This window comes from Rhea pennata, chromosome 12, assembly GCF_028389875.1.
Source record: "Rhea pennata isolate bPtePen1 chromosome 12, bPtePen1.pri, whole genome shotgun sequence".
NCBI lineage: Eukaryota > Metazoa > Chordata > Aves > Rheiformes > Rheidae > Rhea > Rhea pennata.
This window is the reverse complement of record NC_084674.1, coordinates 7,493,172-7,516,039: the sequence shown is the minus strand read 5'-3', so window position 1 is coordinate 7,516,039 and position 22,868 is coordinate 7,493,172. Positions and strand designations below refer to the sequence as shown.

At 40.8% G+C, this 22,868-nt stretch overlaps 1 protein-coding gene across 4 annotated transcripts in view; it reads left to right on the top strand.

Moving 5' to 3' along the window:
- The first annotated feature begins 2,133 nt into the window (after positions 1–2,133).
- Positions 2,134–22,868, top strand: part of SLC25A26 (solute carrier family 25 member 26) — a 91,742-nt gene continuing 71,007 nt past the window's right edge. For all 4 annotated transcript variants that reach the window (XM_062585429.1, XM_062585426.1, XM_062585428.1 and 1 more), the window contains exons 1-4: positions 2,134–2,319; positions 4,162–4,318; positions 6,316–6,425; positions 22,594–22,698. In XM_062585429.1, the coding sequence (XP_062441413.1) occupies positions 2,212–2,319; positions 4,162–4,318; positions 6,316–6,425; positions 22,594–22,698 (480 nt within the window). In that variant the 5' untranslated portion in view covers positions 2,134–2,211. The remainder of the gene's footprint in view (positions 2,320–4,161; positions 4,319–6,315; positions 6,426–22,593; positions 22,699–22,868) is intronic.

Here is a 22,868-nt window from a genome sequence, read left to right as displayed (position 1 = left end):
AGCAGGTTTGGGAGAAGGTACAAGACTGCGCATATCTGTTCTTCAGGTGCAGTCAGATGTTTCCTTTGCCTGTACGAGGGTTTTCTGTTCGGCCCATCTTCTTTGCTTCCAGTAGAGATGTCTGGCAGCATCCGCAGTGTTTTCACACAAGGAAGAAAGGACATGAGAAAACTCTCTCTTTCTTCTCTCAACTTACTCCACAAGCTCGGGGGAATCCACTGAAGGACTTATCACAAAGACTAATGTTTGGCCTGCAGCATTAAGCAGAACTTCTTCATCTAAGACAGGACAACGGTTTGAAAGAAGACTTTGAGGCCTCTCTGATGCAGCAGCACTGTTCTGACAGAATGTGATAAATAAGAGTCGCAGCACCACTGAATGTATTTGAAAGTTTCTCATTGAATGATATGAAAAACACTAGCTATGACCCCAAGAACTTTTGCATCAAGTGACCTCCTGGGCACATGTGGGGAATAAAGTCTTGTTTTTAAGTGCTGCCATCAGTGGATTATATGGGGATAACAGTAACTCTAAAAGTATGCATCATGTACTGCAGATGTCTAATTTTTCCCTCAATACCTCTCCAAAGTACCTATTTTAATGACAGATATGGAACTTTCAGCTGTTGCGTTTATTTAGCCATTTACCAGAACACCAGCTGGAAACAGTAGATTTCAGATAATTTTTATTTCTGTCTAAATAGCAGGGCTCTTTCAAAAAGCCAAGTACTCTGTTGGATGTTACCTTAATAGCTCCAGATCCCAGTTTCTGCAATATTACAGCTGAAATATGTAACTGTGGCTCTGTGGCTCCTACTTGTTCCAGAAAACAGAACCAAAGTTATTAGGAATTTATTCCAAGGATAGTCAGCTTGGACTGGTTGGCCCAAGAGGCCTTCCTAGGATTTATATTTGTTGCAAGCTTTGGAGGAAAGATGTTGAGACGGCTGTAATAGGAACATGAGCACTAACAAAGTCAGGTAAGTTCACTTCTTTGATCATGCCCTGAATATGAGACCAGCAGGTGATCTAGACCAACACAGTGAAGGCTAACTCAAAACAAACTGTTGATAACTCACGAGATCCAACTATTGCAAATTAGAACAAGAAAACGAAGAAGCTGGCTCAAAAATCATGGAAGGAAGATGATAAATATAATACATTCAGGTTCTTTATATATTTGCCTTCAGAGCTGGCTTTTCACTCAAATATGTTTTGCCTTTTCTCTGCAAACGCACCTTCCTTCTTGGGAGACGGAGATTCTCCCAACATCACCTCTCCCCGGGAACGGAGGAGTCGCAGGAGAGCCCTAAGGGGTTTGCTGGAGTTGGCAACTCCACTGGCATGTCAATCACTGCACTCCTGAGGGACAGGATGGGACAGGGCAGCACAGCATTTCCTACCTGCCAACCTCCTCAGCAGGTGGTGACGAGGAGGGTGCCTGGAGGTGCTTGAGCGCTGAGAGCGTGAGGCATCGCCGCTGCCTCGGCTGTTGCATCCAGAAGTTTCCCGAAGTGACGTGCTCAGGGCAAGGAGATCCTGAATTTAAACTGGCTGGTTTTCTTGTTGGGCACGCACTGTTCGTAGTGGTTTCCTTTTCCGTATTTCCCGTAACTTCAAGACAAATCCTCGACTGACTTCGTAATTGTTTCCCTCTTAAAACACACGACTTTTTCTAATGTGTTTAGTTTTTGCTTTCTAAACAAATCTTTGCCGCAGGTGGAAGGAACTGTGATAGCTACCTTATCATTGGTTTATCAGCACTCCAAATGACTTATACTTAGGGTAGAAAATGTTATTTTATTCGAATTAGATTAGAAAATTTTTAGAAAATCAGAAAAAGTAGAACAATCTATTTAGATTAGAAAAATCTCGTATTTGAATGTTTGATAAATACTAGCTATCAATTAAATAGCATTAAGTGATACGTAACGATAATTATTTAGCAGCCAAATGACTAATGCTTTAACAGGAGAAAACCGGCCTCCGGCCCGGGCCCGCGGCTGCTGCCCTCTCTCCGCACTAAGGGCAGCGGAAGGGCAAACGGGCAAGCAACGGCTCCGCCGCGGCGTCTCCGCGCGCCGTGCGCATGCGCGGCGCCCTCTGCGCCGGCACAGAGAAGGCAAGCGCCGGCGGGTCAGGGGGCAGCAATATGGCTGCGCCCACGCGTACCCGGGAGGGACGGCTGGAGCCGGGGAGTTAGCCTAGTTCTATGCTGTGCTGTTCTGTACTGTCCTGTGCTGTCCCGTCTGAGGGGGGCCGTGGCGTGGCGTGGCGCCGCCTCCGCATGGAGCCGCGGGAGTCGTGGGCGGCCTTGGCGGTGAGTGCGCGGGCCCGGGCCTGGGCCTGCCCGTTGTCATGGCGACGCAGCGGCCTGTTCCCTCCCACCCCGCTGGGAACGCGGCTCCTCGGCAGCGCCCGGCGTCTTCCCGTGTGTTTCCGCGGTTCCGCCGCTGCCTTTGCGATGCCGGCAGCGCCGGGCTGCAGTTCAACCAACGCTCAAATAAAATAAAAAAACCACGATTTTTGGGGGGGTTTTTGGCTCGCAAAGCCGCTTCTCACAGCTTACCCCCGGCAGAGCCGCAGGCGAGCGGCTGCTCTTAGCGACCGGCCTTCTCGAAATCCTGCCGCCTGCTTCCAGCTGGGGGCTTAAAAACACCGTCGGGCCCCAGGGCTGGAGAGCGGCGGCCCCGACTGCCTGCTCGGGGGGCCGGTGGCTGCCGCGGCCCGTAGCTACGAGTTAAACCCAGCAGCGCAGTTGAATAAAACCAGGGTCCAAATTTATCAAGCAGCTTAAGCTTCTGGTAAAGATTTTCTAGCTCAACTCTCTCTAATGCTAGTGTTACTGAAAGGCGGTGGAGAAAGCGCGTTTTTAGGTGTCTTATTATCTAAAAACCATTAGCGGTTGGCTGCAGGCGGTGTGAGTGTGTGGGTATCGTCGCCCTCTGGCAGGTGCTCCATTAGCTGCTTCATGAATTTAAATGGCGTTCAAGAGACCAAAGTTTGAAATGCGAAGAAGCAGTTAGTAACTTTTCATGCCTGTTTTAACGGTTGGCTAGATTAAATTTGATCAATGTTATTTGGAGTGGATAAGAACTTTGATGAAGAAGAGTGAGGAAAAATCAATGCATGCAAAATAGCCAAATAGATTAAAAGAGTAATTAATTTATTGATTAAAACCTTAGTAGTAGATAGTGAACACCTCTCTGAATCTTCTATTGGCACTAAAAAGAAATTCAGAGTAACATGCAGTGTAATATGTTTTTGTTTTTGGGCAGGGTCAAAAATCTGTGCTGTTTCTTGCGTGCTGTTCTATGTGGGGTAGATTTCAGCAAAGTAAGTCCTCTTTTCAAAAGAGTAATGCAGCCAAATAATGTATCATAATGGATTAATCCTAATTATTGACTCTTTTGAATTGAGGTTTTCTGTATTTTTCAATCTTGTCCTCTTTTTTTTAAGAAGTAATTATTTCCTGCAGATCAGACCTGCCCTATAGAAGTTTCTTCTAGTTTCTGTGTTTCTAGATGACATTACTTTTCTTATTTATTTATTTATTTATTTATTTAGCATTGGTTGAACTAATTTTTAGGATATCGTCTTGTCTCTAGAATTGACAAATAAAAAGCTTCCACTCTTCCTTTTAACTTTCAAAATTTATATATTTAAAATGATTTTTTTAAAAAGTGTAAGAACAAAGTTTGCGAGGAAAACATGAATGCGTTATCTAGAGATGTTTTGAGGGGAAACTGAATTGCCTCTGTCCTGTGATTTTTTTATTATTTTATTTTTTTTACACAAACTCTAGAGGTAATGGTTGTTCTGTGCTGTGTCATTATGATAAGTGGCATTTAATGCTGTCCTGTAGCTTATGTACAGTGAATAGTGCTGCATTGCTTTGCTTGATATTTAATCACTTTGAAAAGTACCTCTTAAAAATGGTTCCAAAGTTGGGATATTTATTGCTTTCTCTCTTTTGTTCAAGCTTCCTTGTTACAGCTGTGGAAGCTACTGAGGTCTGTTTAAGACCATCAGGTACAATTTGGCCTTAGAATGGATACATTCTGAGTTTACTGTAGTACTTTATTTTAGGCATGATTCAAAGGCACTGCTATTTCACCCCTGTGAATATTGATGTGCTTTACTCCCTGGTTTCATGTTGAAGGCTGGTGGAGTTGCTGGTGTCTGCGTTGACTTGATCCTGTTCCCACTGGATACTGTGAAAACCAGACTGCAGAGTCCCCAAGGATTTAGGAAGGCTGGTGGCTTTCGTGGCATCTATGCTGGTGTTCCTTCCACTGCTATAGGATCATTTCCAAATGGTAAATTTTGTCTGGATTATGCTTTCTCCTCCTTTAGGTGGGACCTTATATAGTATAGGACGTCCATGTCCATGGTTTCCTTTCTTGCAGGTGGTTGTGTATTTGGATTCTGCGAGGAGCAGCTTCTAGGATTGTACAGTATTGAACAAACTCTGTGAGGAATCCTGGAGTGAAGGCTGCTATGTGTTTACTCTGAAAAGCTCTGCTTTTGTGTCTCTGGTCTATATTCCAGCTAGGAACATGTCTGAACAGGATCTCTTAAAAATATGCAGTTTGTATCTGAGGCCTTCCTTGTGGTTTAATTAACCTATTTCAGCTTCACATTGTAGTCGGCTTTTCTGACATGAACAGTCCTTTGGTTTGGCTTTTGACAGTGGGTGGAACTGAAGCCTGTGCTAATATTTAGAGAAACCTGTCCCACTGTTAAGGGGGCAGTGTATTTTACTCTGTTCAGTATCTGTATAAATCTCAGTATCGTAAGCCTCATTCTGTGGTAAGAGTAGTATATACTGATTAGTGTAGCCCAACATTTCCAACAAATCTAAAATAACTCTGAAATTTATCAAGTGGTATTTAACTGCAAGTATTAAACACTGCTGCTACTTCTTTACATGTCCCAGGCATATAGCCCCATTGAAGTGTTCATGGCTATGTGTTATTGGTCTATTCTGACTTACAGAAGCATCCTAGGGCATTTCCAGGTGCCAAAGAAGGCATAAGTCCTGCTTTCCGTGGACACTTTTGCTGTACTGGAAATGCATAAGAACTCTTCAAAGTGATTGAACATTGGAGGTCTTTGAGCTAAATGCCTTTGGGATACTATGCTCTTCTTTCTCTCCCTAGAAATAATTACCAGGCACTTAAAATTAGAAAACATCAAGGATACATTTGAAATTGAAACTTTAAAAAGGTAAATACTTGTAGTCCCTACAGTGAAAGAGCATGTAAAATTCCAAAGGCCTCTGTCCATTTCCTCTTCATACAGAGGAGGGGAAAAAAAAAAAAAACTCCAAGCTATGCTGTCAGTAATAATTGTTAGGAGAAGTTTTGCTGACAAGTCCACTGACACCTTCAGATGTTTGATGTCCTTCATAAGATGATATAAAAAATTTCAGTTCTTTATCTTGTCTCCTCTGTTATCTCCTTTTGAGGTGATAAGCATCTTTTGATTAGCAGCAGAAGGCAATTCACGTAGTCCTTCTTTACAATTAAAATCTGTTCCCCTGTGAGACATGTCAGTTTTTTCAGGATTTGCATCTTTAAAATCTGAACTCTGTTTTTATCTTTCCAGTGTAAGGCTGAGAACTGAAATTGTCTTTAGGAGAGGGAGTAACCCTTAAGGTGCAAATGCCTTTGTAGATGACTGATGCAGTGAAAAAACAGGTTATGTTGCTATGTGCTGATTAGTTTTGTGTGTTTCTTGCCTACTAGACAGAGTACTTCAGAAACTTTGAAGAATTTTCTTTCTGGAACTAAAGTGTGAAATATTAAACTGATCATTGCTAGGAAGATGCTACTAAAATAGTTTTGCAGACAAGCAGACTCAAGTGCCTCCCCCCCCCCCCACCAAACTGCTCCATGGACCTTTTTACAAAAGGTAAAGATCAGTCACCAAATTCAGGTAGTATGGAAGAACCTCATCTCTACCCTTCCAATCTCCAAATATGGAAGATATGACATTCCAAAACCTATTGGACAGTCAGGAATATTTAACACATCTTTTTGTATCTCAATACTAAATACTCTCTTGAAGTCCAGATACTTTTGATAGTAATGGGAGGTTTGCCAATGATAACTAAGGGTGAACTTCTGGAGGAAATTATCTGCAGATTGTGTTGATACTGTTGTACTGTTCTAGGGCAAAAATAGCCTGCTTTTTTTTTCCCTCCCCCAAACAAAATATTGGAATAATAAGTGACAAAATCTACTTCTAAATATTTTTGTATTAGCTCTGTGATAGAGGAACAGTTAAATGACTGTGTATTATTGAATTTCAGCGGCTGCATTTTTTATCACCTATGAATATGTGAAATCTCTGCTGCATCGTGGCTCTGCATCATACCTGACCCCAGTAACACACATGGTGGCTGCCTCCTTTGGAGAAATGGTAAGAAAGAAGCTCATCTATTGTGAGAAGAGAGGAAAGGTTTTCATAAATTCACTCCTCATAGGAGGAGGAGTTCTTAGCACTAAAGAAATGTCATGGGTCTATCTGAAAGTGACTTTGTATTCCATTTTAGGATCATGAAATGAATTTCTCTGTCAGCATGCAATACCAGGGTGACTGGGCAATCCACAGATTTGCTGAGTTGAGAGTCTGGTTATGGCCAGAGCTAGTTTGTGGCATTTCAATAACAGGAATGAACTTCTTTTGTAAATAGTCTGCAGCAACATACTTGTCCATCAGTAAACACGGAAGATGCTTTACCACACTCTTCTGCAGTGTAGGCCTAGAAGTTGTTTTTCATGTGTGGTAAAATACACAGACCAGCTTGAATATTGTGTTAAAAACAAGGAGAGTAAGGTTGGTTTGGGAGAGTTGAATCAAATATTTACCAGGTTCAGCAAGACACTGCTTTCCCCAAATATTCCTCTTGTTTTTAACTGCAGTGTTGGCATAGTGTCTTGGCAGTGTTCCGGGCTAGGTGTTCAGCTGTAAATGTTAAATTACTCTCCCTGCCAGCACTGTCAACCTCCTTACTCTTGGTTTTGGCATACTGAGTGTTTCTTGGCACTGCAGTGATGAAATGGGGTGTGAACTGCTCTTTCCCCACAAGTTTGGGGGAGGGTGGTGGGCTGTACTGAATTAGTCTTTTTGGCTTATTTACAATTTAAAATTAGCCCGTGACATGGAGCAGAAAAAATGTACTGTGTCTTTGATTCCATATTCTGCTTTTATTAAGTGAGGTTTTTGTATCTCCTGAAATTGGCTTCTCATTCTCCTCACATATACCTCTGCATTTATACTCCCCTCAGTGGCCTAGCTTACTTGTAACTCAGCCCAAACTGCTAGAAGTGCAGATGGACCTAGGCCACCTCAGCTTAGCAACTAGGTGCCACAGTATTACAACAGCGTGGCCTAGCTACTTCCCACAGGAAGCAAAGCGGTAGTTCAGCTCTTCCTACTTCCCTTGGTTTCAGCTTTGTTTCCCAAGTGATTTTTATTCTCACATGGATATGAAGCTGATTAGGCTGAATGTGACAGTAGTTTCATATGCCAAGCACATGAAGATAGCTGAATGCAGCATCTAATAATCACTTTGGCAGTGGTTACAAGCAGGAATAGTTGGAAGATGATAGATTTAGGGGTGGATGGTATACTTTTCTGTTGCCTCTTCAGGTGAATTCTTTTTGAGCTTGATTAGACTCTGTGCTGTCAAGTTACAGCTTCTGACTTCAGTCAATGCACATAATTTGTTTCTGTGGAAATCTTTTGAAAGCCTTTAGGAACTGGCAAGAGATTCTTCACCATTGTAAAGCATAGCCCTTAAGCTCTGTTTGCCTTATCGACTCATGGGACAGCAGATTTAAGAGGTTTTTTAAGCTTCCCAAGTGGACAGCTCTGTTTCAGAATCAAGAAATGATGGTTGGCCCCATGAAGAGGTGCTAGTGTTCTCTGATTAAAAATCCACAAGAAAAGCCTCTAAAAAATCTTTTGTGAGTGGATTTTTTTTTTCATAGTGTACTTCCTTTACCTGTGAGGATTCTGTAAGAAAACCACAGCTGGACAATATAATTGGCAGCAGCCAAAGAATGGTTGGCTGCTGATGACTCCTTCCATGATTGCAGACTTGTTGCCTGAACGTTCCCAGGTGGTCTGTATACTTGTGACCCTTATGAATCAGGACTGTACTGCTTTCTTTTTCATCTGACAAACTGAGGTACAGCACAGTCAAATTACCTGCTCAGGGTTGTCTACATCTGTGCCTCAAGCGCAGGGCTCTTGCTACGCTAAGGCCAGAGAAATGCGTAATGATAGCCATTGAAATAGCAGTCTGACTTGATGGTATGGAAACTGCAATATTGTAAGAATCATTTCTCAGCTAATAAGATTCTGCTTTTTGCCAGACTTCCCCCTCCTGTCTCTCCCCGTTGGTATGGTGGGAAAACTAAGCTGTAAAATAATTGAGGCAGGGATTTAGAGGTTTGCTGCAACAAGCCCATAATAAAAATATCACAAAGCAAGATCTTCTCACATTTGTTTTATATCAAGTCTTAGCCAATTTATCTATCTATCTATAAAAACTGCTACTCAAAATTGCATCAGAGTGAAAGTTATAATTATAGTTTTATTGATTGGTCATTAAGTTTTAATCAAGGCATAGCCACTGGGACTATTATTTTGTCAGTAGTTTTTTTGTTTCATACACACTTTTCTTCCCTTGTACACTTCAAATAATTGCTTTTGTATAAACTGCTTTTAAATGTGAAATAATAAGTCAAAGATTCTGTCATGTTAGGATTCCCAAGACACCTTTTCGCATTCTCAAATTGTCTTTTTACAAAAAGGAGGAATTAAGATTTAGAGCAAGAATCTGGTATTGGATTCCTAAATTTGCTGCTTGTTCAGTGGTGAGCATATATGAATTGGCTACCTTCTTGTGCATCAGTAAAATGTGAAGACTTGCTAAGCTTAAATATATATTAATGCTGACTAATATGCTGTGAATGAGTGTTAGCACAATGTACCCTGTTAAAAATAATAGTACTAACAATACAAAAGGTAAAAGTCTAAAAATGCAAAGGTTGCATCAAGGTATGATAAAATATGAGAGAAATCAATCAAATGAGAGTTCTTGGTTTTTATAACAGTCGTTCTTCTGTATTATTTACAGCCCATGTAAATTCATGGGGAGCATAGTCCCCTGGAATTGGGTTGATAAAATTTCCCAGTTACGAATTGGGAGGCACAAAACCAAGCAGTAAAAAGGCAGTGACTATAGCATGTGTTTTCCTTTTAGACAGAAGGACTATAGAAAGCTAATCTCATCTCCAGCAGTGAGATAAAGAAAAGGACACACAAAAGCTGACCCCATTAAATGTAATTATTTTTTTCCTATAACTGAATCTTGCTATATAGGGACTCTGAATATCCCATAATACATGAGAAATTACTTACAAGGGCAGAGCCAAAACTCCAGAGGACAGATATACACTCTATCATATCATCTCATCAAGAAAGGTTGAAGAATATAAGAGTTGCTGGGGGGGGGGAATCCTTAGTATACCACTGTATGTAACTGAAATTCAGAGCTATGAAACACACTTACTGCACGCAGGGCATTGGAATTTTTCATCCTGACTCTATGTTGCCCTGTGTGTTTAGTCTGCCTGTATCTTTATAGTGAGCTGCCAAATGTGCTTGGAAAACATGATATCATAGCGGGTGGAAACAAAAACCAGATGTTCTGAAATTTTACATTTAATATTCTGAGGTGGTGTAACTTGGAGAAGAAGCAGTATTTTTAACCTCCTAGTGCCCATTTTAAATACCAACAGGGTGCTTATTGCAGATCCAAAGTTAATTGATTTGTACAGGTTTTTCATGTGAGCTTCATAGTAATAGCATATATGCTATAATTGCAAGAAACCTGAGTAAAGAGAAGTTCCCCTCCCTGCCCCCGCCCCCACCAGCTAACTGCAAACAAAGTTTTATGGGACGAGTTCAAGATTGCCCCAGTTTGGCTCATGAGGTTTCCTTCATGAAAGCCAAAGTGCTTAGATTCAGCGCAGTTAATTTTACATCCTACTGGCTTTTCCATGGAGGTGAGAATAAAGTTGTTTGGATGATGTTCTTGAGAAGCTTGCTGACAACAGTCTTTTCCACCTAATATTTAGATATTGTTATGGTTACGATCTGAGGATCTGAGCTTTGCAAGATATTTAGTGGGAGTTTTGGGCTGTTGCTTGTAAATATCAGGTCTACTTTTATCTTTCTGGCATTTTTTTTCTGTTTTTAATTGGGCTTTTTTGGTGGCTTTGTCTTTCTTCCTACTCTGTAGGAAAATAAACGACTTGACTTTCCATTCACTTGTGAGATGAACTGTGGGGGAAGAACGGAGAACCAGGATGGAATGTAGATGTCCTTTTCTTTTGGCATTAGTGCCAAAGCACTAATTAGTGATCAGCATTAGTGATGGTGTTCTGGAAATTGATTACTGCTGAACTTATTGGATTGCTATTGCCTTTGTGAAGTTTTCCAGAGTTCTCTAGGATTACAGCATTGGAGATGTGTTGGCAGTGTGCAGTGCATCCACAAGCTTATCCCAGGTTACCCACAATAAGCTGGTGCATCTACACAGTATGCAGTGGCAGCAGGCAGAGGGAGTAGCTTGGATCCAGAAGGCTGCGTAGTTATGTGAATAATACAGTGCCTGCGTTAATTGGGCCTGTTCTGAGTTCCTGAGTGAGCTTGTTTTCAACCTGCTTTGTGTGTCTGCTCTGTAGTCCCTTGAGTCATGTAAACGCTTGACAGGCTTGCAGGTCCAGGAAGGCATTTCAGGTCTGGCTGTGAGAAAGCGAAAACTCAGGCTATACACCAAGCTTTGCTGGAGTGTGAATCTCTTTGGTAAAAATGGAGACCTCAGCTGTGTTCTTCTGGAACAACTTTGAATGGTTATGTAGAGACTGCTCCCTCCAAAGTGATAGGCTTGGCTGACTTCAGCAAGAAGGATTTTGCTGGAGCTGCACGCTCAAGTTTTCTTCCAAATTTGAGAAATAAGGGATGTTAAATCCATTTGAATTGAAACATCCAGAAATTTGTCACTGGACTGGGCAGAGAGGATGAGAATGGCTGACTTGCTGTGCTTTGTATAACCTAAACAAACTAGCAGGAGCAATGAGCTCAAGAGAGTATTAACTAAAACATGGAAATGCAATTGGACACTCAACTCTGCCTCCTCTTGGCTTAAATAAGTAGGTAGGCAGTGTCGTGTTACCCGGCTCCACGTGCAAGGTAGGGACAAGTATTTCAAGGTGAGATTCCAATCTCACTTGTGTATTCCAATGTGTTACCACTTAAGACTGTGATAAGAGCAAAGTATATAGTTCATTTATGATTACCATCTGACACTCAGTATTAATAACTTGAAATTTTTTATCTGCTGCTAGGATGTGTCAAACAGAGAAGCTTCTTAATGTAGCAGTTAGCTTACTGGGGAATCTGGCTAGCTTCCTCTGCTCATCCTAACTTGTTTCTTAGAAGAAGTAATCCCAAATGCAAGCAAGACGGTTTACAAATCACATTTCTGTAGAATGAACATTTTGAGAATAATTTAACATTAAAAGAAAAGAAGAAAGGAAGGTGAGTGTTGTAGTATTTTTAGGCTTGTTTTTGTGAAGAAAGGAGGCATATAATATCATGATGTCCATGTTTATCTGTCCATTTTTCAACTCCTCCTTCCTTCTGCTGTGACAGTAGCTTTTGAAACAGTTAACTAGTTCTAATGTTGTAGAACAGCAGCAATCTCGGAAGTGAGTGTAAATGTCATGTGGCTACCTGGCTAAGTCAGAGAAGAAACTCACTAATCTGAGGAAAAGCATGGAAGCACAAGCCAGACGATCCACAAAGAGGTGCTGTGAAAGCATCTGCAGCAGAATAACTGTTCAGGGCTTGCAGCACAGTAAACACTTGAAGATCAGATTGCAGGAATCAGATCTATAGGAGATGGAACAGCCCCTTGTGCCACACCTTTTAGCTATTTGAAACCCCCAAACTTGCATGTGGGAGGATGTGGTTTTTCAGTTCAACAGGTAGGTTGGACACCTTAGGGAGTGTTTTTTCTAAGCTAGCCATCATCTGCTGCACCAAGAGATACAGTAAGTGCTAAATCACCTAGGCTTTGTGTTACTGGCTTTGAATTTTTGACAACTTTCCATTTTCTAAGAACAAAACAAAGTGAACTAACCTGTGTCTAAATGGAAAGCCACGTTTTCTATTTTATATCCCATTGCCTCCCAACTAGTGTAATATGGTCTGGCAGATAAATCTGCCTCTTCTCCCAGGTGATTCCATATCTTAGTCCCTGTTTGTTTCTACCATTTCACAGCATATTTCTGTTGTAGCGACTAAACATGGGAACCTGTGCAGTCGACCTGACAGCCTTGATTCAGGTGGTGCTGAAGGAGATGACGTAACCTCTTCTGCTCATCTTGTAAGATTTACTGAAGGGGAACAGAAAACCTCTCTGTCTCCATTACTGAAATGGCCTTAGCTTGGACAGGTCCTGTATCAGGCTGGAGCTCTTTGGTGTCTAGAGTATTGGACTGATGACAGGTCAGTGATACAGGAAACACTTGTAATATTCAAAGCTTGATGGAATCTCTCTTACAGCACTTATACTTTCTAGGTTATTATTGTTGATCAGTGCTTGCCATTTTGGGCCTCTTTTTGTGCTGTGCATAGTTGGATGTTTACGGCCTTGAGCAGTGGAATGTGCTGATCCTGGCAAAACGAGCGATGGTGCAGAGTGCAGCAAGGTGTGTGGTCTTTTGAATTCATCATGATGGATTTTGAAATACTCATAAATTAATCTAGGTGAGGTCAGGTCTGCAACACAAATGCTCTAGGATTTTTGCCAAGCCATTACGCAGAAGTGTAGCTGAGTAGTGGTCAGAAAATCACTGTGAATATAAGACTGCTGTCATGAAAAGCTAGTGGTGAAGGAGCATAGTGAGAACAGATGGAAGTCAAATTAAAGCTGCAGCTCGAAATTGCTTGTAAATAAATATGAATAGAGGCATGAATCCACAAATACAGCCAACAAATTCATCATACAATTAAAGGTTAAAGCAGCAAATTAAGAACAGTCAACACCTAACCAGCCACCCATGCTGCTCTTTTCTTGTATGCTCTGTTAACTGCATGTTTTACGTATCCTTCATCAACTCTTATCTGTTCAGCTCAGGACTTAAAGCACACTGTTACTTGGAGGACAGAAGCTTCATGTTTGTCGCCTCTTTTATTTCAGTACTAGGACTGACTAAAAATTACTCTGAGCTCAAGGCATTATTTAAAGAGGAAATTTAGATTGGGTTAAAAGTAGAAATAAGAAGCAAATAGTTTAAAAATGACTTCCTGATAGGATAAGTTGCAACCCAGGAAATCGGCCAGAGTTAGCTTTGGCAATGACTGAGGTCATTTAAAATAAGCTATGCTTATTCCAAGGTAAGGTTCTATATAGAATTTGTCAGGAGTGACTCTCTTTTGAATAGCTCCATATGTGGACAAGCCAATAATCCTTTAAGTAAAGAGGCTGTAGGAAAGAGTAAGGGATCAATTAAAGGAAAATACTTGATAAAATACAATATAGTTGAAATTTCCATGTTTTGGGCCAATGTAACCTCAAGAGACAGAGCAAATTGTAAAATACTAGCCATCTTTCAACAGGAGACTTAAGGTTTTCAGAAAATATTGCCTGTGTTCTCTTGCCTGGAATCTCATTAACGTTTGTCCTCCTGTAACACAGTCTGACCCCACTTAGCTCTTTGGAAACAATTTTATACTGGATGGGATGCACCATGCTACTTCGGAAGGGAACTTTGGCTGAAAGGACAGTTTGGCTGATGGATGGAGTTAATTTCTTGAGACTTTTAAAACAAGTTTAACAGGCTAACAGTGGTAGAAGAGTTGCTAGGATAGATTGGATCATGCAGACAATATTGTAAGTTGAGTTAAGGGCCTGCCCTTCTTCTACCTTAAGGCTGTTTATGTTTAAGAGTGGTAGCAGCTGATGATTTGAGCAGTGAACCTTGCTTCAAAGCTCCAAGCTGGTGTTTTGCTTTCCCTATTCTTTGCCTGTTAACTGATTATAATAGGGTGACAGTGTTCCTTCTTGCTGTGAAGAGAGCTCAACACAAATCTCCACTGTCTGGAACAAAGGAAACTGGCCACTTTTCCAAGGCGTAACTGGTACAGCTGATGGAGAGGTAGGCAGGGAGCCTCCAGCAAGAAATTCACAGCACATAGTTGGGTGATTGAAGAACTGAGCGTGAGGAAGGAAATCTAAAGGTGAGGCAGAAGTCCATCTTGAGCCATCACTTAAGTGATGGACGAGAAGCCAGTTGAGAGCTTCAGGCAGCTGGGGCAAAAAGTTTTGGTCAAGATGGGCTGTGTGAGGGAGTGTGCGGGGTGTGGGTGATCCTCTGGAGGAGAGAGAGGAGAGCTCTGGAAAGTGAGAGTAGGGAGCAGTTTTAGGATTGACAATAGTGGAATGGAGCAGCACCCTGCAAAACAGCTCTGCAAATTCCAGGTAGAGTCATCTAAGGTAGAAATGTGGAGGAAGTTGAAAATATTTTTGCAGAAGCTCCTGTATTCCAAACGCTTGCGACTTTCAGCCCCTCTGAAAGGTCTCATCTCTGAAATAGCGTGTTTTTTCAAGCCCTGGGAAGTGCTGAGATCTAAGGGATCTTGCTGGGTGAGATTGCTCTTTGAAGAAATGTTTCCTGCCAGCATAGAGGGGAGCTGCAGTTAACTTAATGAAGGCTCTATTATGTCAGTCAGAAGAAAAGACAGGACAAAGAGCTTGACTTTGTCCAAACTTCTCCATCCAAAGTCCATTAGTCAAAACTTGTTCTTTCCATGGGCTGTAAATCAGGAATGGAGTTACCTGTTACTGACCCCAGCAGCTCTTTACAGGGATGAATTTAACTCTCCTGGATGAGCACATCCAGTGTGTGTGTGTGTGTGTGTGTGTGTACATATTGTGTCAGTGGAAATAAGATTAGCATGATCTGAGGTTTTATTTTGAAAGTGAACACTTATTCTCAGGGGTTGACAAAGCAGAAACTGATAGTGGACAGTATGTATAAGGGGCATCTTGCCATCCCTGGGGACAATTTCCTAATTAAAATAGGTGTTGTGCTTAATTTCTCTACTTCTGCTGTGCTTTTGCAGGTAGTACAGCCTGCTGATAAGCATGGAAGGACTTACTTGAGTTACAATCCACAGAAAATTACAGACCAGAGGCTTATATTTTAATTCTATCTTGATCAGAAGGGCAGAAATTATTTAGGTGAAGACTTTATTGTTGTTTGAACTGTTACGGGTCTGTGATTGCAGCAGTTCAGCTTTCTCCATCCAAAGAAAATATGAAAACAAACAACAAATGTGTATTTCATGTTTCCTTCTCTTCTGTTAATTTTTATGGTAAGGGAAAGGGTTAGGCAGTTTGTCTTCTGTCTGTAGATACATTCTGTGCTTCCCCCCTACCTTCACCACTATGTAACATTCCCAATCCAAGAGCTGTGGCCAGAACTTCAAAACAGTTATTTGGAAGATGAAATACTTTGCCAGTCTTACAATATTGCATGGAAAACATTCAGTTTTCCTTTTCTATCAGGCAGCTGTATCTCACTGAGCTTGGAAAAACCAAACATATAAACAGAATTTAGGGAGGCCATGGAAAGCTCTAATGCTGAATTTAAGGTTTGTTAAAAGGCTCTTACCTGAATCAAGATGGAAATTTCCTCTGCTCTTTCAAGATCCAGAGGAAACCTGAGCAATTTAAGATCTCTTTGATTTTTTTTACTTACCTATTGTTTCAGACAATCACTCAGGTATTTGAGGAATATAAAATGACTTTTTTTCAGATTAAAAATACTAATTTGCTACTTACAAGGGAGTATCTGACATAAATGTAACATAATCTGAGTATCACAGTTTATTATCCTATTTTGAGGAGCATCATGTGAAAAAACAGAGCTATGAAGTAGCTTTTGTCAGCAACGTTATGGACAGGGCTAATGCAAAGTGCATAAAAAAAATCCTTATTTCTTTGTCGCCTTGAAAAGGGTTTTAGAGATTGCTCCATTTTTCTCGGCTTTTTTATACTATCTCAGCATAAACTTGACTCTCAAGAATGAGGTGAGAGATTAGGATTCTGTTTCCAGATTGACTGCAACCTAAACATATGTCCTTTTATAAGTCTCAGCGTCTTTGTCATCGTTTTTGTGCAGCGGCTTTTGCTCTCAGGTGGCGTAGTGATTATCTTGCACAGATATCGTGAGATTTAATTTTAATGTCTCTGCTCTCTGGATACAAAGTTGTAGTGTCATACATTATTCTTAATCAAATAAGAGTGTAAACTTATGCAAATGACATTTAAGAGTAACTCTTCCCCAGGTATGTTCCTTTAGTGCTATATATAAAGTTGTATTTGCATGGTGAACATCAATTAAAGCCTCCCAGACTACTCAGAAAAAGTTGCTAAAATAACCTCCTTGTTAGGAACTTAAAAATTAAAGTCCTGAAAAAGACAATGTTGTAAAGGGTTCAATGGTGCAACCGAAAAGCTTGCTAGACCTTATCACATGCTTTTTATATCCAATTTTCAAAGCAGGCTTAGCCACATAAGCTAAAGTTTCTCTGGGAGTCACTGTGCCCAGGTTCCTAAGTCACAGCGCACTGACATTATTCTAGGACAGTTCTGTGTCCTTAAACTGCTCTCTCTCCCCCTCCTAGCAGAATAGCTGGGTAATTGCAGTGTGGAAAAAATTTATTCTTGATCTTTACCCAAGCCAAGATTAGTGCAGAGAACAGATCAGTTTGTTAGCCAGGAGCACATTAAGTGACAACATTTTCATGGTTTGGGCCCTTGGTCCTGGCGCTTCAGTATCCTGTTTTAAGAACAGGGATTAAATCGATCTCATTTTAAACATAAGAAGTGCTCAGGCAGTATGGTAATGGGAACCTTTAAATGCATAAGCCAGATCCTTTACTGTACAAGGTCCATGCCAGGCTGCATATGGAAACGCTTTCTTAAGCTGCTCTCCTTAGAGTTAGAAAGCTGGGAATAGCGTTGTACCAGCTGTGTCCCCAGTTCTCAGGAAGAACCTGCCATGCATGAACCTAATTTAAATACCCTGTATTAGCCCTTAACAGTGACTGCAGCATCTACTCTGTCCTGTTTCAAATGTTCCTGGATCGTCGTGTGCGTAGATCATATGTGCAAGGTTAATAGTTTGTAGCACAGTTACCTAAAAACAAGACACAGTTTTCTCTGGTTCTCTTCTAAATCCTGCAAAACCGGTTGTGTAGAAAATGGTTTAGCCTGAAACACAAAGGGTGGAACCAACAGGCTGATAGTCTAAATGGAGTTGTTAATTTTTGGGGTAATAGGAGCAATAGCTCTGAAGACTGGGAATAGTTGAGCTCGTCTCTGATGTGTTTGTCCTGTGATTGGCTTTGATTAAGAGCAAGAGCATATTGGATAGAGCAGCAAGGACATGATTGAATTGCCGTTATGGTAGTTTGCAACTGAGCGCTTGTTCCAGCATTTGCAGTGGATTTTCTGTCAAGGCAACATTTGCTATTGTTTCCTGAATCTCAGCTGAGTAAAGTGATGTCAGGGTCTGTTGTGTTTTATATTCTGGGATGTGCTCTCATTATATGGTCCAAGATAAAAGGTGTGAAAAAGGTATATTTGCTCTAGCAAGTAAGCAAAATAGCAACAAAAAAAGAGCAAGCCCACCTCCTGATTTGGTAGTATATGAGATATCACTAAAGGAAAAGGTGTATAAATATTGGAACATAGGGTAAGAATTTTTGTTCAGTGATTGCTTTTTCTTCCTTAGGAAAATGGATCTAAAATCTCTCCTACCTTGCCTAATGGCAGCACTTCATTGTTTGCTGCCAGTGTCTTTCCCATTGCCATCTGCAAAGACAAGTTAGCACAAATCTGGTGACTACTGTTATCTTGCCAGTCGAGGTTAAGAAATTTCCCTTCTCTGTAATGCATTGCAATTGCAATGCATTTAGTGCCTGTGCCCTTACTTGATGGTCGTCACTGCATGCTTTAAAAGCCAGTTCATGATTGTGACTGATTCCTGAAGCTTGTGAAGACGAATGGCATATTTTTCTCAAGCACTGTTAATAGTCTATTTTGTCAGCCCGTGGAGAAACTGGGAATTATAGTTTGTTCTCCTGTCAATAAGTAGAAGTGAATGACTTCTCTTGAATTCAGCCAGCTACTTCACGTTTCTTTGCCATGTTAATCATAAAATCATTAAAAAAGAAATCTTGGGTAGGAGTTTTCTTCAGCCATTTTCACACTAGGCTCTGTTCTCTGCTGGTTTCTCTGGATTAGTAGAGAGGTGTGTGTATGTCACAGGTTCTCTGGCTATTGAATCCAGGATCTGGGTTCCGGCATCTGAACCGCGGCCAGGGTGACCAACTTGCGTAGAACCATGTTGTAAGCAGAGCTATCCTCTCCTTGTCCTTTTTTATGTGCTCTCTTGTTACTGTCTAAAGAAAAATGTTAGGTAGCTTCATGTGGATGGATTAGGTCAGTATTGCATAATTCTGAATAGCTGCTCCAGTTTTAAGCAGGATTGGCCCCTGTGCAGAAGTTAGTGTTTTAACATGAGATGCTTTCAATAAACATTGCTGAGCTAGTGTAAAAAGGCTCTGTGCGTGTTTCTGCTTTACTTGTAGCAGGCCTATTTTCTTTAAGCTGCAGCCAGTTAAAAAGAGGTTTCAGGTATACCGAAACAAAATACTTAATTCGGTATATGCAAAAACCTTTGTTTAGATTTAAGTAGACTTTTGAGACTTTAAATATACTGGTCATTCTCCAGGGTCAATTGAGACATTGATCAGAGCAGTCACAACCAGCGAAGTCTGGGTCAAACCCGAATCAGACCAGAAGATGGCAGCCTTGATACATGCAAGAAACATCCAAAAGTTAAAAATTTTTTGCAGAACTGGCAAGAAAAAACTTTATCTTCACTTAATTTGAAGCTATACTGCCTTAGTAATATATAGATAAATGTTAACAAAATAATCACACTTTTATTTTTGTCTCTTACTATCTGATGCAAATAGGTGAATTAAAAATACACTGAAGTATCTGAATACTGGATTCAGCAGTTTCATCCAGTTATGATGTAAGTCTAGGATTTTTGAAATTCAGTACTCTAGTTCAGAGGTAGTTATAGTAGTAAAAGGCTAGTCAGGTAACAGGTGCTCAAAATTGTCACACCAGCATGTGTAAGCTACTCTGTGAACTAATAATCATTTTGTTTTTAGCTTTTAAGATCAGGCTTTCTTCAAGCTTAACGCTAAAAATACTTGAGGCTTGCTTTGGCTGTCACTGTTTTTGTCCACACAGTATGTATACATGGATGTTGACAGGGGAGATTGAATGCCTGCTACTTTGGGCTGAAAATTGGAGGATTCTATACCAGACCTAGTAAATAAGCAAGGAATTTATAGGGAAGTACTCATTCCACCCCCCACCCCCCCCCAAAGTTGATCTGTAGGATCTTAATTCTATATTTCTACTTCCATCAACAAATGGAAATAAACTCCAGAGCTCACTTGAAATGTACTCTGCCCCTATCAATAGACTACTGTTGTCTGATGCCTTAATGTATGCTGCGGTAACGGAGGGCCCACTTCTGTACTCTCTCCATTTCTGGGCTACACAGATGTCTGATAGAGAGCTAATTCATTTCTGAGTCATCCCTAAAACCAGTAGGATTCACCAGGAATGGCCTGAGTTTGAGGGGTTGTATTGTGCTCTTCCATGGTAAGGAATAGGCTTCATTTGGTGCAGAGCTGAGAGCTTAAGAAGTAAACTTTTCTTGTGATGCTGGTAATTAGGGAGGTGAATGGACTCTCCCTACGCAAAGTCAAGGTTTCTTAGTTACATTATTGCCCTCTGCATCTGTCTTTCTAGCCCTGTTTTCTTGCCACTCTCTGTAGCTTGTATCTTCCCATGAGACCCGTCAGGAGTTTATTTTTGTGGGGCTGTAGGCTGTATTGCTGCGGTACCTGGGAACCCTAGTTAATGCCAGAACTGTTATGCTGCCCAGCCAGCACAAAGACCACCCTGAGTGAGTGGAGCCTGGGGGAAAAGGTTGCATATGTGTAACCGAAGTACAGGCACCTGCATAAGATACAGTCAGCTAAAGCAGCGTGAAACTTAGCTGCCCTATGATAATTGCTCTTGCTTTCACCTGTATGGTAGTGTGCAGAACAGCTTGTTTTTTCTATTAGTTGATGCAGGTAAAAGCATACATGTAGAGAGCTGCTACTGCAGAGCAGCTCTGCAATGGTATTTTTGATTCTTGCTCACGTAGTGGTAACTTGCTTACAATTTTGAGAAATCTGATAAATATCTATTGGTAGATACTCTATCAGTGCTAGAAGGCAGTGTATTAGGTCACGCTGATGTTGCTTGAACAGATTTAGTACCACAGAAAACTGGGGGATCTGCATCACTTGCATTCTTCTAATTTTTACAGTGTTACCTAGAAGATACTGGAGTGATTTAGAGCTGAATACAATAAACTTGAAATTTCTTTTCTGAACCCATCTATCACAATTTCCTTTTCTCTTTGTTTTCTTTTTTCTTTAACCTTGTGGTCTAGTAAGACAGGTGTGAAGTTAGTGGTGCATACTTTCCTTTAGAGACCTGTGTTGACTGACATCAAAAGACTGCCTGAATTGTTATTGATAGTAAAGTACACATGTAGAAACAAATAAGGTAACAAGCTGTAAGTTCAGGTGCACAGTGAAAATGTCACTGTTCAGTCTGATGCTGGCAGTTGCTGCTTACAGCGTTTTTAGCACCAGAAGTGCCCTGTGGAGCCAATCTGACGAAGGAACCTAGGTGACAAAGCTTTCATAACTGCACAGTGTAATTACTTCTTTTTTTTGTTCTTGGGCATCCGGAGATTTCATTGCAGCTCAAATTCAAATGGGAGAAACATCAAAGTTAATTTGAAACAAAATGCCCCCCAAGTAGTTCTGGGGAAATAGAGACCTTACTTTGTAGCCACCCTTCTGGTGCCAAAACTGGAACACCGTAGATGTCAGGAAGCCACGCTGGGTTCTTGGTTGAATAGATTGTTTTCATCTGAGCCTTTTTAAAGTTTTCCTCCTGTCTTGATATTTTTAAGGAATAGAAAACTAATATAAGGACATGAAGTGTTATGAAGCATGAAGTTCTATAAATATTTATGCTGGACTATCAAAAAACTTGACAGTTCTTATTTTCTTGACATATTGGGGTCATTTGTTATTTTTGACCCTGAGAATTGAAGAGCCCATGGAGTTATAGCTGTTTGTAATGACTCTGGGATATTGTTGTCTGGTAAACTTGTAAGAATGTAACAGGATAACAGACCTTATTTCTTAGTCTCTTTATGAATATGAAACTTAAACTCTGTACTATGCTACAGACAAATAATCATTCAAGTTACCAGTAGCACTTGGGTATCTGCGGTCTGGCAGTGAGTTTCTGAATTTAAACTCTCTGTGGCACATGTGAATTCATGAGTTAGTGGTTTATTTTGCCACTTCAGACCTAGAGATTTCACCTAGCTTACTGTTGGTTTTAAGTATTCAGTGATTACCTTTACTCCTAGAAGCTGAATTCAGCACAGTACATTCCTGAGCCCAGTACAGGGTGGACCTGAAGAAGGCTATAACCATGGCAGACCTGTGTTATTTCCTGTGTTTTGCCCCCAGTCCCAACACCATTTTAAGTAGCCCTGAGACCAACTGAAACAAGCAGCTCTTCTTACTGCCTGTTTACCAGCCCTTAAATGTTTTTTTTAGAGAGGTGAAAGGCTTGTAACTCTTCCACATTTCAGTGTCCTCATTCCTTAACATTTTGTGCACACAACCTTAACTCCGATCCCAAATTGTAGTGACAGGTGAACATCTTAAAAACCAAATTAACTTTTTCTGGAAACCTAGAGCGCCTTTTTGTGGCATCCAGCAGCAAGCACCTTTCTTGTATAGTAAATACATTGAATAGGAAAGAGTCAGTCTGATACTTTTTCCTCCATTGAAATCCGATGTGCGCTTAACGGGAAGCCTTGAATGTTTTGTGTGCACTACCTGGAATGTCTCTTGCTCTTGGTCACTAGAGGGCACAAGGGAGCTAGCTAGGAAATGCTAATTGATCTCATTAAGTCCCAGGTCTCCCTTTTAGATCTCAGTAGTTGGGGGAAAATTCCTGTGGCTACCAAAAGGAAGGATGTCTTCAAAATTTTGATTTTAATCAGTAATTTCATCACCCAAATCCATTCCAGCTTTGGAAGATAACTGAAGCATTAATTGCAAGGCTACTCTCATCTTTCTGTTAGTACAACCCTGAGTTTAGAAAGCACGTGGCTCTGAGAGCAAGTGGGTAAGCTTCTTTTTAATACACAAATTTTCCTGGTTTCTCAGATTTCTATACCTATAACAATCTCCTAATCTGCTAACTCTATGAAGAGTAAGGAAACAAAGAGAATTGCTATCTGAATGTATGGTTCTTTTACAGGTTGCATGCCTCATACGGGTTCCATCTGAGGTCATCAAGCAAAGGGCCCAAGTTTCTCCTTCCTCTAGTACCTTTCGGATTCTCTCCCACACCTTATATCATGAGGTAAGTTCAGAGCAAAATTTCAGTTAAGTTACTTCATTCTTCATACTCAGGGCCATATGTGATAGAAGCATTCCTACTTAATTGTAATTCTGTTATGTCCCAGCACTTTTCCATCAATTCTTCTGTTACTGAGAACAGCAAAAACATGTTATGTTTGAGGAAGCCTTGCC